This window comes from Montipora foliosa, chromosome 7, assembly GCF_036669935.1.
Source record: "Montipora foliosa isolate CH-2021 chromosome 7, ASM3666993v2, whole genome shotgun sequence".
In the NCBI taxonomy this organism is placed as follows: Eukaryota; Metazoa; Cnidaria; class Anthozoa; order Scleractinia; family Acroporidae; genus Montipora; species Montipora foliosa.
Window position 1 is genome coordinate 29,444,027 of NC_090875.1, and position 12,500 is coordinate 29,456,526.

At 40.4% G+C, this 12,500-nt stretch overlaps 2 protein-coding genes and 1 pseudogene across 2 annotated transcripts in view; 2 read left to right on the forward strand and 1 right to left on the reverse strand.

The window, feature by feature from the left end:
• The window catches only part of LOC138010065 (serine/threonine-protein kinase D-like), a 129,785-nt pseudogene that overhangs the window by 106,973 nt on the left and 10,312 nt on the right, over window positions 1-12,500 (forward strand).
• The window catches only part of LOC138011733 (protein SHQ1 homolog), a 52,520-nt gene that overhangs the window by 28,823 nt on the left and 11,197 nt on the right, over window positions 1-12,500 (reverse strand). The window lies entirely within an intron of this gene.
• Window positions 1,722-12,500, forward strand: part of LOC138011737 (carboxypeptidase B-like) — a 17,977-nt gene continuing 7,198 nt past the window's right edge. The window contains exons 1-5 of the mRNA XM_068858886.1: window positions 1,722-1,913; window positions 3,122-3,203; window positions 6,845-7,054; window positions 8,275-8,376; window positions 12,138-12,245. Coding sequence (XP_068714987.1) covers window positions 1,810-1,913; window positions 3,122-3,203; window positions 6,845-7,054; window positions 8,275-8,376; window positions 12,138-12,245 — 606 coding nt within the window. The 5' untranslated portion in view covers window positions 1,722-1,809. The remainder of the gene's footprint in view (window positions 1,914-3,121; window positions 3,204-6,844; window positions 7,055-8,274; window positions 8,377-12,137; window positions 12,246-12,500) is intronic.

A 12,500-nucleotide genomic window follows, 5' to 3' on the forward strand; every position in this document is an offset into this window, starting at 1 on the left:
GAATGAAACTGGTTCTCTATTGCAATGTCATTAAAACCACAAAAGTTGACCCCTGTAAAGCTTTTTCAGAATATCGTCGAGTCACCATCGAAATGAAATTAATCTCTTCAACTATTGACGTCTCTAGGATATAAGTTCCTTGGCAACGAGCGAAAGCACAACGTAAATGAAAAAAAAAAGAAAAAAAAAAACAAGGCAGGATGCGAATCCACGACTCCGTAGCACTCGTCGGTTGCTCTACCCACTGAGCTACTAGAACTCACTGGGGAGTTGTAGGTCCGTTTTACACCTTTCCATCTATTGATGGATTAGCGAAAATTGAGGCGATTGACTTTGTAGAACCCGCACACTAGCGGGACACATTAGGGAGCTTAAGCAACGACAACAGCGACGGCAACGAGATCGTCAAAAATTTGCATATTTAGTGAGCAAAAACAATAACTTTGCACGCCCTGCACGTGCGTTTTTCACTTTTGTCCATTTCTTTGCCGTCGCCAGCAAAACTACAACGTGAAATAGTCAGAACTTGAGGATAAATTTTCATTCTCTAGCTCTCCCCTAAATTAAGCGCCGTTTCGACCAGTATCATTTTTGAGAAACTACCACACCCTTGTCATATTAAAAAGGGTGAAATAGTCACGAAGTGATTACCTTAACGTGAATTTATACTAGTTGAGATGCCGTCACCGTTGCTTAACTAGGGAATTTAAGAAACGACGACGGCTACGACTACGACAACGCCACAAAGCAATAATATCATTGGTTAAAAGAGCATAAATAATCGTGCTGCACGTGCAGCACGGATTTTAGCAAGTATCTCAGCGGTCCTCTGCATAACCACGGCGTGAAATCACTAAATTTGAAGTTTTGACGACAACGTAAGCATGCAACAGAGAATCTTTCATTCTCTATTTTAACTTTAAAACCGCTCGTACCAATTTATTTTTAGGATACTTCGCCCACATTGTAGGACGTGAACGAGACTGAATAATCGCGAAAGACTTATGATAGAGCCAAGTTATATTTTGAGGTGACGTTTTCGTCGACCGTCGCCGTTGTAGATCTTAAATTCCCTACTAGGGAGCTTACGAGACGACGACGCCGACGGCAACGACGACGCTACAAAACAATAGGTTTAGTGAGCAAAAATAATGGCTCTGCTCTCCTAAACGACAACGTGAAATGACCAAATTCAAGGTTCTGTGGAGGACGTTAGCACATGACGATGAATTTTCACTTCTCTCTCTACGCTTCCAACTCACTCATACCAGTTTAATTCTTCGACAGTTACTACACATTTTTAACGCGAAACGACATGAAATAGTTTCGTAGTGATATGAATAAGGCGAACTCGTATTTTAAAATGAAGTCCTCTTTGCCGTCGCCGTCCTCGTTTCGTAAGCTCCCTAATGGCTCCCTATTGTCCATTCAGGACCCAGATAAAAACGACCTAGTAGCTCCCGAGTGAGCTCACTGGGTAGAGCGCCCTTCCCAAGGGCGCATTACGCCTTTCCATCCCTTGTCGTCTCTTTTTCGGATTAACGTAGTATATCCTTCCATGTTTTCTGCCTAAGCCGCAGCCCAAATCCTCGAATCATCCTGTTTAAGCTCATCCAATGACTGTTAATTATCTACTAACGTTTACTCGAACTCCGTCCCCCGTCGGTATCAAATGTAACACCGAGTGTTGACGTTCATTGACATCTCTGTGACCCTTCCACTTGAATCATACACCAAACAGTATATATCTAATTAACACGGGCCACGTTGAAATAACAGCATCGCGGTTTCTTCTCAACAAACAGCACGATGTGTGGAGCTAAACGTTTAGTAAGTGTTTGCCAAATCCTCGCTTTTCTCACGTTTTTGGTTTTCGTACAGACAAGGATGGAACAAAGAATATCGTATCACGGGTGAGTAGAACATTAGGAATCCACGTTTTTGCCTTCTTGTCAAAATTCTCGATCATTCTGTCCAAATATTCTCCGCATTCTTTTTCGTAAAAAAAGAGTTAAATACCACGCGTTTGTTTTTTGGGTAAAATGATACTAGAACTTTTAATTTTAATGATTTCAAAGTCAAAATTCCTTCGCTTTTTGGCTTTTTAAAATAACTCTCATGTGGAAAATTTTCCAGAGCGTTTCTTATAGCAAAGCGGGATACAAACACAAACGGCTTATTCATATCATCAAGTTATTTAAAAGAACCGAAAATTAATCTTCTAAATTAACAATAAATAGGGGCTTTGTGTTGTTGAGATACTAAAACGTTACCATTGTAATAGAAGCTAACAATCGGCAAATGCTTTTCTACAACATAATACACGACGTTTCTTTTATTCAATGCATTGATATCTTATGCCAGACGGAATAGTTAACTTTCCGACAAAACTCTAATATTTAAAAGTATTGTTTTCATGCTTTTGAAAGTCACAAGTCTGTCTTTCCGTTTCTTAAAAGAAGCGCTAAACTTTTGGGTTTCTTTTTTTCTCTTCTTGGGCATAATGGAGGTAAACATGATAAAAATTGCGTAGTATGTGAATTATTCTTGCCGTTGTCACATTTGACAAATTAGTATTTCCGTTTACGCTGGGTCAGTCGGGGTGGGAGGTTTATCTTAATCTTGGCTCGAAAATTAGATACCATAAGGATCCCTTTCAACATATTGTCACTAATATTGACGAAGTCTTTATGTAGATATCTATCGTAGTATCTAGATGCTGCTCGTCTACAAATGCGATTTCCTTGGGATTTGTCCAACCGGAAACCTTTCATGACTTGATTGAAAACATCCCTTGCTGAGATTAAAACTTGCTAAAACCACAAAAATGAGACTAATTGACCTGGCCAATCACAAAGGACTTTGACGAGCAAATGGACCAATCACCGCTCGAAGGAAACCAATGTAGCCGCCGCCAAAAGCGGGAAAAAGCGAACAAGCGGGCAAATTTTCCACGTGTCGGAAATTTCCCGAACGGTTTTCGGAACGCCTTAGCCTTGTTGCCCTTTAAAACAGCAATGACGTAATTACATCTCGTTGCTTGCATTGCCAATTTTTCAACATCACAGCAATACCGATGTTTGAAGTGGCGTTAATTAGCTGATTTAAATCCAATTTTCAGAGATCAAGTTTTGCAAGTTACACCAAAGACAAAAGAAGACGTGGAATTTCTAGAAAACTTGCTCCATAATGACAGCTTCAAGGTATCTATTAATAATGAAAAATAATGTGTTGAATTATATTGTCATCACAACAAATGCTATCAACTATTGGTTTATTATCATAAGGGAAACCCTGAGTCCATGGAGAGAAAAGCTTTCGCATCCGACTTGAGAAGCAACGTAACACGATATTGATTGATTCACCTCAGCGACCGGAAGTGAGCCGTTTTCTCTTAACTTGTGTTGGCACAACAGACAAATACAGACAATTAGCTTAAAAGTTTATGAGAAGCTACTGTCCAAGCACGTGAAATGTTCACTTCCGGTTCTCGCGGGGTGGCTCAAAAGCTCCTTGTAGCTCCCACATCTTACTTCGAATTCAGCTATTAGACACTATGTCCGGAAGCAAGTGGTCTGATCACTGCGCGGCTACTCTCCTGTCAAATAATAAGCAATTATTGGATGAGGTTGAGCATGATAGCGAGAATTGTCAAGGCCGAGGTTTGTGTTATCTTCCGAAGCCGAAGGCTGAGGCGGATAACACAAACCGAGGCCTTGATAATTTCGCTATCATGCGAAAACCGAATCCAATAATTGTTTTATTATACAATTATAAATGTAGAAGCGTTGAGACATTTCACAGAACAACAACAAAGTAAGCCACGCAATGACATGTTTCAGTGTAAACATCTTTATTAATGACAGCCGTGAATTATATGTAAAGCGGAATTCAAAAGGTTTACAGAAAGGATTTAAGCCTAAAACATCTAAAAACTTTTCAGGAAAAACTGAATCGAACTGAAACTTTTGAACAAAATTCTAAAGTTAAGTTGTACGGTCTTATGAAAAATGTTCCCGATATCGAGATGTAAACAAAACTTTATTGTCTTCAAAAACGCGTCATACCTACATGCATAAATGCCAGCGTCTGTAGATGTGACGCGATGACACAGCGCCATCTAGAATTAGCGGGGTGCTTTTAGCCAATCAAAATTGAGATAGCATCAGCATTGTATATATGGCTTAGTGGCTTAGTGGCTCATTTTAGTAGTACATCCATAGCTCTTTGCCTACTAACTTGTACACTTATTAAGTTGATTTATAAATCAACTAAAATCAAACAATGGAGAAAAACCTCTTGGAGCAGAGAAGACTACCAACAAACTCAACCCACAAAGGACGCCGAGTCTGGGAATCGAACCCGGGCCACATTGGTAAGATAAACGCGCAGGCTTTCTAGCAACGTCTGTGTTGATACTGTCAAGAGCGTAAGTCAATTACGATTTTCGGACCTTTTGATCACGGGTCAAGCCTCAACTGGACTTTTACCTCTCAGCAGTGGCATCTTAATGCCCTAGCTCTATAGGAAAAATTCACCAGCGGCGAGTGGGGGAGGGGCGCTGTGGTATTTCACAGCGCCCCTCCGAATTCCCCGCGCGGCTTATGCCACCCCCACCAAAAATACCGCCGGCTGGCCAAGCTGCGCAGGCTGTATACCAAAACAATTACAGTAAAAAAAGTCATCGATAAACTCTTTATCTCGTTCTACAATACTTGTAAGTGTTCTACTTCTACAATACTTTGTGTCCTGCAGAATTTAATTTGCCCTGATAATGGCGAATGAAGGAAATGACCTGTAATTAAAGACTGGATTAACTGCTTTGTTAAACAGATTATCCTTCTTAGAGCCAACACATACATGATGGAGTTAGGTCAAGTAGACTTACTTACTTGTAAATCTGCTTGGGGCTTTTAGGTTTAATTTAATAAATTGCTTGGAGCACACTGTTCGATCAACAAGGGCTGTGAAACAACTGAAGACTACGGTTTATATTCGTTATCAGGGAGGATTTGAAAGTGTAACCAATTGCAGATGTAATTTGACAATGATTTGAAAAAAGGAATCACTTTCTCTTTAGTTATTTTAAGACCTTGAGTGCTGGTTTTGGCATTGGGTTCTAAGCTGCGACCTCCCACAAGGTAGCGTGCCCGGGAAGGGGGGGGGGGGGGGGTACTTCCTCATAAGGGCTTAATGGGGACGTGCGGCCAGCCAGGGTATGTTTTTCGGGATTTTTGACTTGAACAGGGCATCAAATTTATCATTATTTGTCTTAATCAGGGTATCGATTTATCAATTTTTGTCTTAAACTGGGTTAAATGTCTTAAACAGGGTATCAAAAATCGGAATTCTGTCTTAAAATGGGTAGGAAAATTAGCGATATTTGTCTTAAATAGGGTCAGGGTATGAGCAGGGTCAGGGTATGAGGGGCCGCACCTCCCCAACCAGGGATACCCCGGGGTAGCGGGTCGGCCCTGGGGCCTGTTTCTCGAAAGTTCCGAAAACTTTTCGTGCCCGAAAAGCCATTTGTGAAATTGCTAACCGTTTGTTTTGGAAAGCCGATCTTTTAACATGTTTTCAAGCTAACTAAAAGAAACACGTCTGTGAAGTTTGACAACTTAAATCCTCTCCGTTCTTGAAATACAAAGAGAATTGTGACACCCGAAAATGGCCCGTAAAGTTTCGGGACTTTCGAGAAACGGGCCCCTGACCAGAGAACATTTGAGAAAACATGCATTTCGTCATTAGGATTAAAGGAGCTATGTTACGAAATTTAGCCAAGTTGATCGACTCGGATGAACAAAGGAAGGAATTGCTATATAATAGATCGGCAGGCAGATTTTTTACAGCCAATCATTTAACCGAATTCAAAGATAGGAGTGCAGGGATGGCGCAGTGGTGAAAGCACTTGCCTCCCACCAATATGGCCCGGGTTCGATTCCCAGACTCGGCGTCGTGGGTTGAGTTTGTTGGTTCTCTACTATGCACCGAGTGGTTTTTCTCCGGGTACTCAGATTTTCTGCTCTCCTCAAAAACCAAAATTTGATTTGATTTGCGTTAACTTGTTAATTTCAATTTACAGTTTCCCCGATTAGTGCTCTACAGCACTAGAAGATTAGACACTTCAATAAAATTCCTTCCTTCCTTCAATCATCCAGGAACTTGAAAACCCACACATAGTTTGAAAAGAAAAGAAGGAGGTACTTAATCAAATAACTTTTACCGCTACTTGCGGCAAAGGCAGTCTGACAAAGACATTAACATTGTAGCCTACCAACAGATTCTCCCTAATTGCCTTTGTCACTGGCTGTGTCATCATTGCGTATACTATGGTCTACAACACAATTTTATTTATTACTGATTTGCGTGCGCTTGTTTTAATGATAGTGTACGTATATGCTGGTTTTGCTCAAGCGTTCATATTATCTGTTTATTATATGGACGGGAGTGTTTTTCCGGGAACTAAAACTCTCGTAGCATCAATACGACCGCTACATCCGGGAACCGAGTGGTGTATGTTCCGTACGTAACACGAGTGGTCAAATGGAGCAACAACGTCATGATTCACGCCTTTTTCCCTGCCTTTTTTGTTCGTATTAATACCCAGTATTTGTATTAAAGCCTGCCTTTCGATCTCTACCATGTATATTTATTGTCCATATATATAGTAAAAAGAAAATCTACACGTTAGCTCGAAGATATGAATGTTATCGTGGCAAGAACAATAACTCATTCGCTCGCTACCCTCCCTCGAGAGAGATTGTCCTTGCCACTCAAACATAAAATTCACCATGTAATATCCTTAATTTATTACTGAGTTTGAATAACCTTCTTTCCTTTTCAGTTAGATTTCTGGACCCACCCTAGCCTCCCTACTAAGCCTGTGGACATTCATGTACGCCGCCAAAATCTAAGGAAATTTAAGCAGCTTCTAAAGAGTAAAACAATATCCTTCCGTGTAAAGACCAGAAATTTACAGCGCTTAATCAATGGAGAGAGAACAAGATCTCGTTCTGCAGTGCCATTTGATGCAGCTTTCCACTCATATTATCAGGTAAAAAGCGCAAAAGCTAGAAACTATTCTGCAGAGCACAAAAAGGAAGCAATGCCCAATAGTTTTAATTTGCGTGTGTGTCACCCACACACTCCGGCGAAAGATAAAAATCACCTTGCATGTACGCCACAATGAACAGAATAACAAGAAAACATTGCTGGGTGGCTTTTTTGAAAGTCCACACCTGACAAATTTTCCACTTATTTGTAAAGAACCACCGTGTACAGCATTGTAAAAGTGCTACAGGAAGGTACTGCTCAGTACCGTGGCCATAGCAAGAAAAAAATTATGACTCTGGCAATGTACAAGGTTAAATTCTCATCGTAGGAATTTGGGTATTTTTCATGCCTACATTTAAAGACTGCACTGGGATCCCGTATTATTAAAAAAAATCGCGAAAAAATTACTGAGGGCAGGAGCCATGAGTAGGAGCTTGCCTCTCCTTTACAAGCCCTATGAGTTAACCTTTGCTCGTATCTTTCTATTTTTAGAACGCCACGAGTTCTTCGGCTCTGCACACACTGTTTAGAATGGCCAATCAGAATAAAGTTATTGTGGAACAAAGACAAAAATAGCAAAAACAATGTATGCAAATGGTGCAAATTGATGTAAATTGTTGTAAATGTGAGTTTCCTGCTGAAGAATTAGTTCTAAAAATAGAAAGATACGCGCAAAGGTTGACTCAAGGATATAGTGCATAGGGAGGCTCCTAGAAATGCCTCCTGCTGAGGGAAGTGCCTCGGATTGCCTCATACTGGCTACGGCCATGGCTCAGTAGCTTCAAATTGATGGTCAGCCTTCGTGATGTCTCCATCAACGCAAACGTTAGAATCACCTGTTACAGCATGATAAACGATACCAAAAGAAAGTACTGCTCGTTAGCTTTCAATTGAATGGTCACACTCCCCCGCTTGCATATCACTTGAAGACGCAAAAGTAAGAACAACCTTGTTCAACAAAAGTACTCGGCTCAGTAGCTTTCATTTGAATGGTCACACTTGAGGATTTCACCCGCAGACGCAAAAGCTAAAACCACCTTGTACAACAAAATAAACAGCACCACAGGAAAGTACCACTCTGTAGCTTTCATTTGAATGGTCACACTTTCGGATTTCACCCACAGACGTAATGGTTAACACCATGCTAAACTATAACAACTTACAACTTTATACTATTTCAGCGTTCTTCAAACGTTATCTTAAAGGCTCTTCTTCTCACAGATCGTTCATGAAATGAAGCGACTCGAGAAAATCAATGAGAACCTCGTCAAAGTGTTCACCTTGGGCAAAACGTACGAGAACAGGACCATGTACGGTATTAAGGTATTGCCTGCTCTTTGTTTCCAATAACATAGCTTGTTTCACAAATTAAAAGTGAGTTTTCTAATCGGTCTCAAAAATTCGTTATACGACGACAAATCAGTACCTCCAAACGTCGTCCAAATCCTTTGCAATACAGGGTTGTTTTAACAGTGCAACGCGCCTTACCGTGGCCACCCAACAAACTTTCACATTTGACAACTACGTGTAAATGCGTCAACTCAACAACCCATGCAACGGTGTTCAACTTACAACCGTACGAACTTTGCAAGGAGCCGTGACTGTTAATCAAGGTCGCACAGTCACCCTTATTGGCGGATAATTTGAAAAAAACTTTGTTAGGTGGCCACGGTAAGGCGCGTCGCACTGTAACATAGTCTTTATGCTTGATTTTTCAGTAAGAATTTTAAGGAACCTCAACAGCTAAAGCAACTAAGCACCGCAAAACAATAATATCATTCGCTCATCGTGCTGCAAGAGCGGCCGGCATGCATTTGTGGTACCGTATGCTTAACAATGACGTGAAATCAGAGGTTTTGACGACAACGTGACTATACCAATGTGAACCTTTCATCATTTAGACTCTGAAACCATCGTACAAATTTATTTTTAGGATACTTCGCCTACAATGTGACATGAACGTCCGGTAATAATCACAAAGGCTCACGATAATGCAAAATTATATTTTGAGGTTCCGTTTTTGCTGACGTCGCCGTCGTAGATCTTAAAGTAGGGAGCTTTAGCAACGACGACGGCAACGCCAACGAGAACGTCGTTGTTAAATGTGAATTCGCTTTATTATAATCGCTTCGCGTTTATTCCAAGCATTTTAAGGAGACAAAGGTGTGGCTAACCCTTAAGAACGAAACTAGAATGAACGACGCTCAATTTAGGAGAGAAAATGAAAACTTATCCTCAAGTGCTGACGTTCTCCCTCAAACATCAAATTTTGTCATTTCAGGTTACTAAGGAGCTTAAGCAACGACAACGGCGACGGCAACGAGAACGTCATCTCAAAATATAAATTTGCATTATTTTAATCGCTTCGTGACTATTTCAACCTTTTTTAATATGACAAGGGTGTGGTAATTCCTCAAAGATGACACCAGTCGGAACGGCATTCCATTTTAGGAGAGAAAATGAAAATTTATCCTCAAGTGCTGTCGTTCTTCATAAAACCAAAAACTTGGCTATTTCACGTTGGTGTTTTGCTGACGACGGCAACGAAATGGACAAAAGTGAAAAACGCACGTGCAGAGCGTGCGAAGCTATTGTTTTTAACCACTAAATATTCCAATTCGTGACGTTCTCGTTGCCGTCGCCGTTGTCGTTGCTTAAGCTCCCTACTGTTTTGCTTACGACGGCAAAGAAATAGACAAAAATGAAAAGATGCACGTGCAGAGCGTGCAAAGCTATTGCTTTTGCAAATTAAATATGCAAATTTGTGACGTTAACGTTCTCGTTGCCGTCGCCGTTGTCGTTGCTAAGGCTCCCTAGTCCCTAGGAGCATGAAATCTTGCGCCACGCTTTCGGCCCATCAGGGGCTTGCACGCCTTTTTCCCGCGCTTAGTGTCCGCTACTTGAATGCACTACGCGTTGTGATTGGCTCATTTGATTATATTTGTACATGCTGCGATTGGCCATGGCGATGATGCAAGTTTTATTCTTACGGCAGTCTTTAGATGGTTTTCAAAGTCATTTGGGAATTTGACTCTATTATAATGCAAAACATGAGCCATAATTTGCGTTTATTTGGTGCACCAACATGGCCGTCTCATCACGTGATTGAAAACCGTCTATAAACAAGATAGCATAAAAGGACCAGAAAACGAATCCTCTCCACATAGAGCGTTTTTAATCACGTGACCAGCGGCCATATTGCATTGCAGAAACAAAGGAAAGTATAGAGTTCAATTCCCGGAGGATTAGTTTGGTACACCATCATGGCCGCCATTCCTTTGTTTTGGAACACCAACATGGCTGCCGTGACGTCATGTGAAAACGCTCTATAGGCCCTATCCCCGTCGTAATCTCTCTAAAGTTATTTTTGGAAAATATCAATTTTCCCGTGGATAATTTGGGTACATATGATTGGCTATCACACAACCCTCTAAAAAAAAACGATGAGGATAGGGCCTATATGGGGGGATTAATTGATTCTTTGTCTTTCATCCTCTCTTCTCTATAAAACACCCGGTAGGCTTAAGCGTGAGAAGACGACTGAGTTTAACACGGTCTTTGAACTTTAAAATCCAATCGGTTTAAAACACGCCCCCCTCCACAATCACATTCGAATGTTAAAGTGCCCCTGTGATAAAAATAAAAACAAAATCATTCCCTTTTTTTCTTCAGGTTTTTAAAGAGTGTTTGCTTAACACCTGCGTGGAAACAATTTGAGCTTTGATTTTTATCCAAATGCCGTTTACTTTGAGTGTAAGTTTTGGATTTCACGGTCCGCCATTACTTACGATCAAAACTGACCGATTGGACCTCAGAGGGTTGGATCCAGGGAAAAGTGACGTCAAAGGCTCACTAGCTTAAAATTTCAGTGTGTAAATGCAGCTTATTATAGATGCAAAAACGCGAGTCTGAAAGCCCAAAACTCCCGTTCTGCATATTAATTCTGCGGCGTACCCACACATCGCATTCTTAAACCATTGAGCCTTTGACGTCATTTTCTCCTCGATCCAGCTCTCTCAAGAACTTAAATTTAGTAATGGCGGACCATTGACCGAATGCAAAAATGGCCGCATACAAATTATTTTTTTGGTTTTGTGTTAATTAGCCTAACTAGCCTCGTTTTACAGCCCAAATTCTTCCAATTTTAAGCGTGTGAACGAGGCTAGTTAGGCTAATTAACACAAAGACAAAAGAATAATTTGTTGGCGGCCATTTTTGCATTCGGTCAATTATATGGGAAAATTCCAGTTAAAATAAACAGGTGTCTTTTTGAAATCAAGGCTTAAAACTTTGGTTGCGTAGTGTTAAGTTAACATACTTAGTTTTAAAAATGCAAATAAAAATAAGAAAGATTTTTTGGTCAGAGGGGCACTTTTGTTAACACTGAATTCAAATTCGTTCCCAGAGTCTCCTCTACCTCTTTGGAGGCAGAGAGGAGAGACCCTGGGAACAAGTTCCAACAAGTTCCAAGAAGAAAAATACTCTGTAAAGAGTACCGAAGTGTGACGTCAAAAAAAAATTTATTTGTGAAATTATGGGATTTGGCGCCATTTTCAAATAGAGCGTCCTTAGAAAAGGGTCCTTGCCAAAAATCACCTCCTAATTGTAATTCCCAGCCGAAATATAAAGGATGAAAGTTTGATACTGCCCCATACAAATTTCTCTAATTTTGAGCTGGTTCCAAAGTGAAGGAACCAGAACAAATTTTGATGGGTTTGTATGGGATACTATCAAACTTTGATCCCTTATATCTCCATCGGGAATTGCAATTCAGAGCTAATTTTGGGTATGAGGGTATCATTTAGGATCCTCTATAAGAATATGACATCATATCCCATAATTTCAAAAAATTATATTTATGTGACGTCATCACTTCGGTACTCTATTCTCGATTTTTACATGACGTCACTGCCGCCATGTTGGAGCCCCTAAACATAGAAAGGGCGGCCATGTTGGAGCCCCGACCAAATCCTCCGGGAATTTATTCTATTATTATGCAAACCCTTTTTTTGTCTGTTGATCACGTGAGTGAAAACCAACAATATTTATAATGCAAATTTGACATATTTTAATTTTAAACCTAGATATCTTCAAATATAACTACCTCAAACAAATCAGTCATGTTCTTGAACTGTGGCATACACGCTCGCGAGTGGATTTCTATATCAACGTGCATGTATATCGCGAGAGCGGTAAGTGAAAATCTCATAATTGAAAACGTTAAGTAAAATAAGGTAGCCTTGTAAAGGGAACCGGCATTCCAACAAAAAAAAAAAAATTAAAACTACACGACACCATGCTTGCAGTCAAAATTGTTTGAAGATTTTCCAAATAAAGCGTTTGTATCCGAAAGAAATCAATTTCAGAATCGCTTGTTTTTCTTTTCAAATTTTCCCGGGTGCCGCCACCTCGAACAATTGCGACGTGTAGCAATAGGACATTTACAT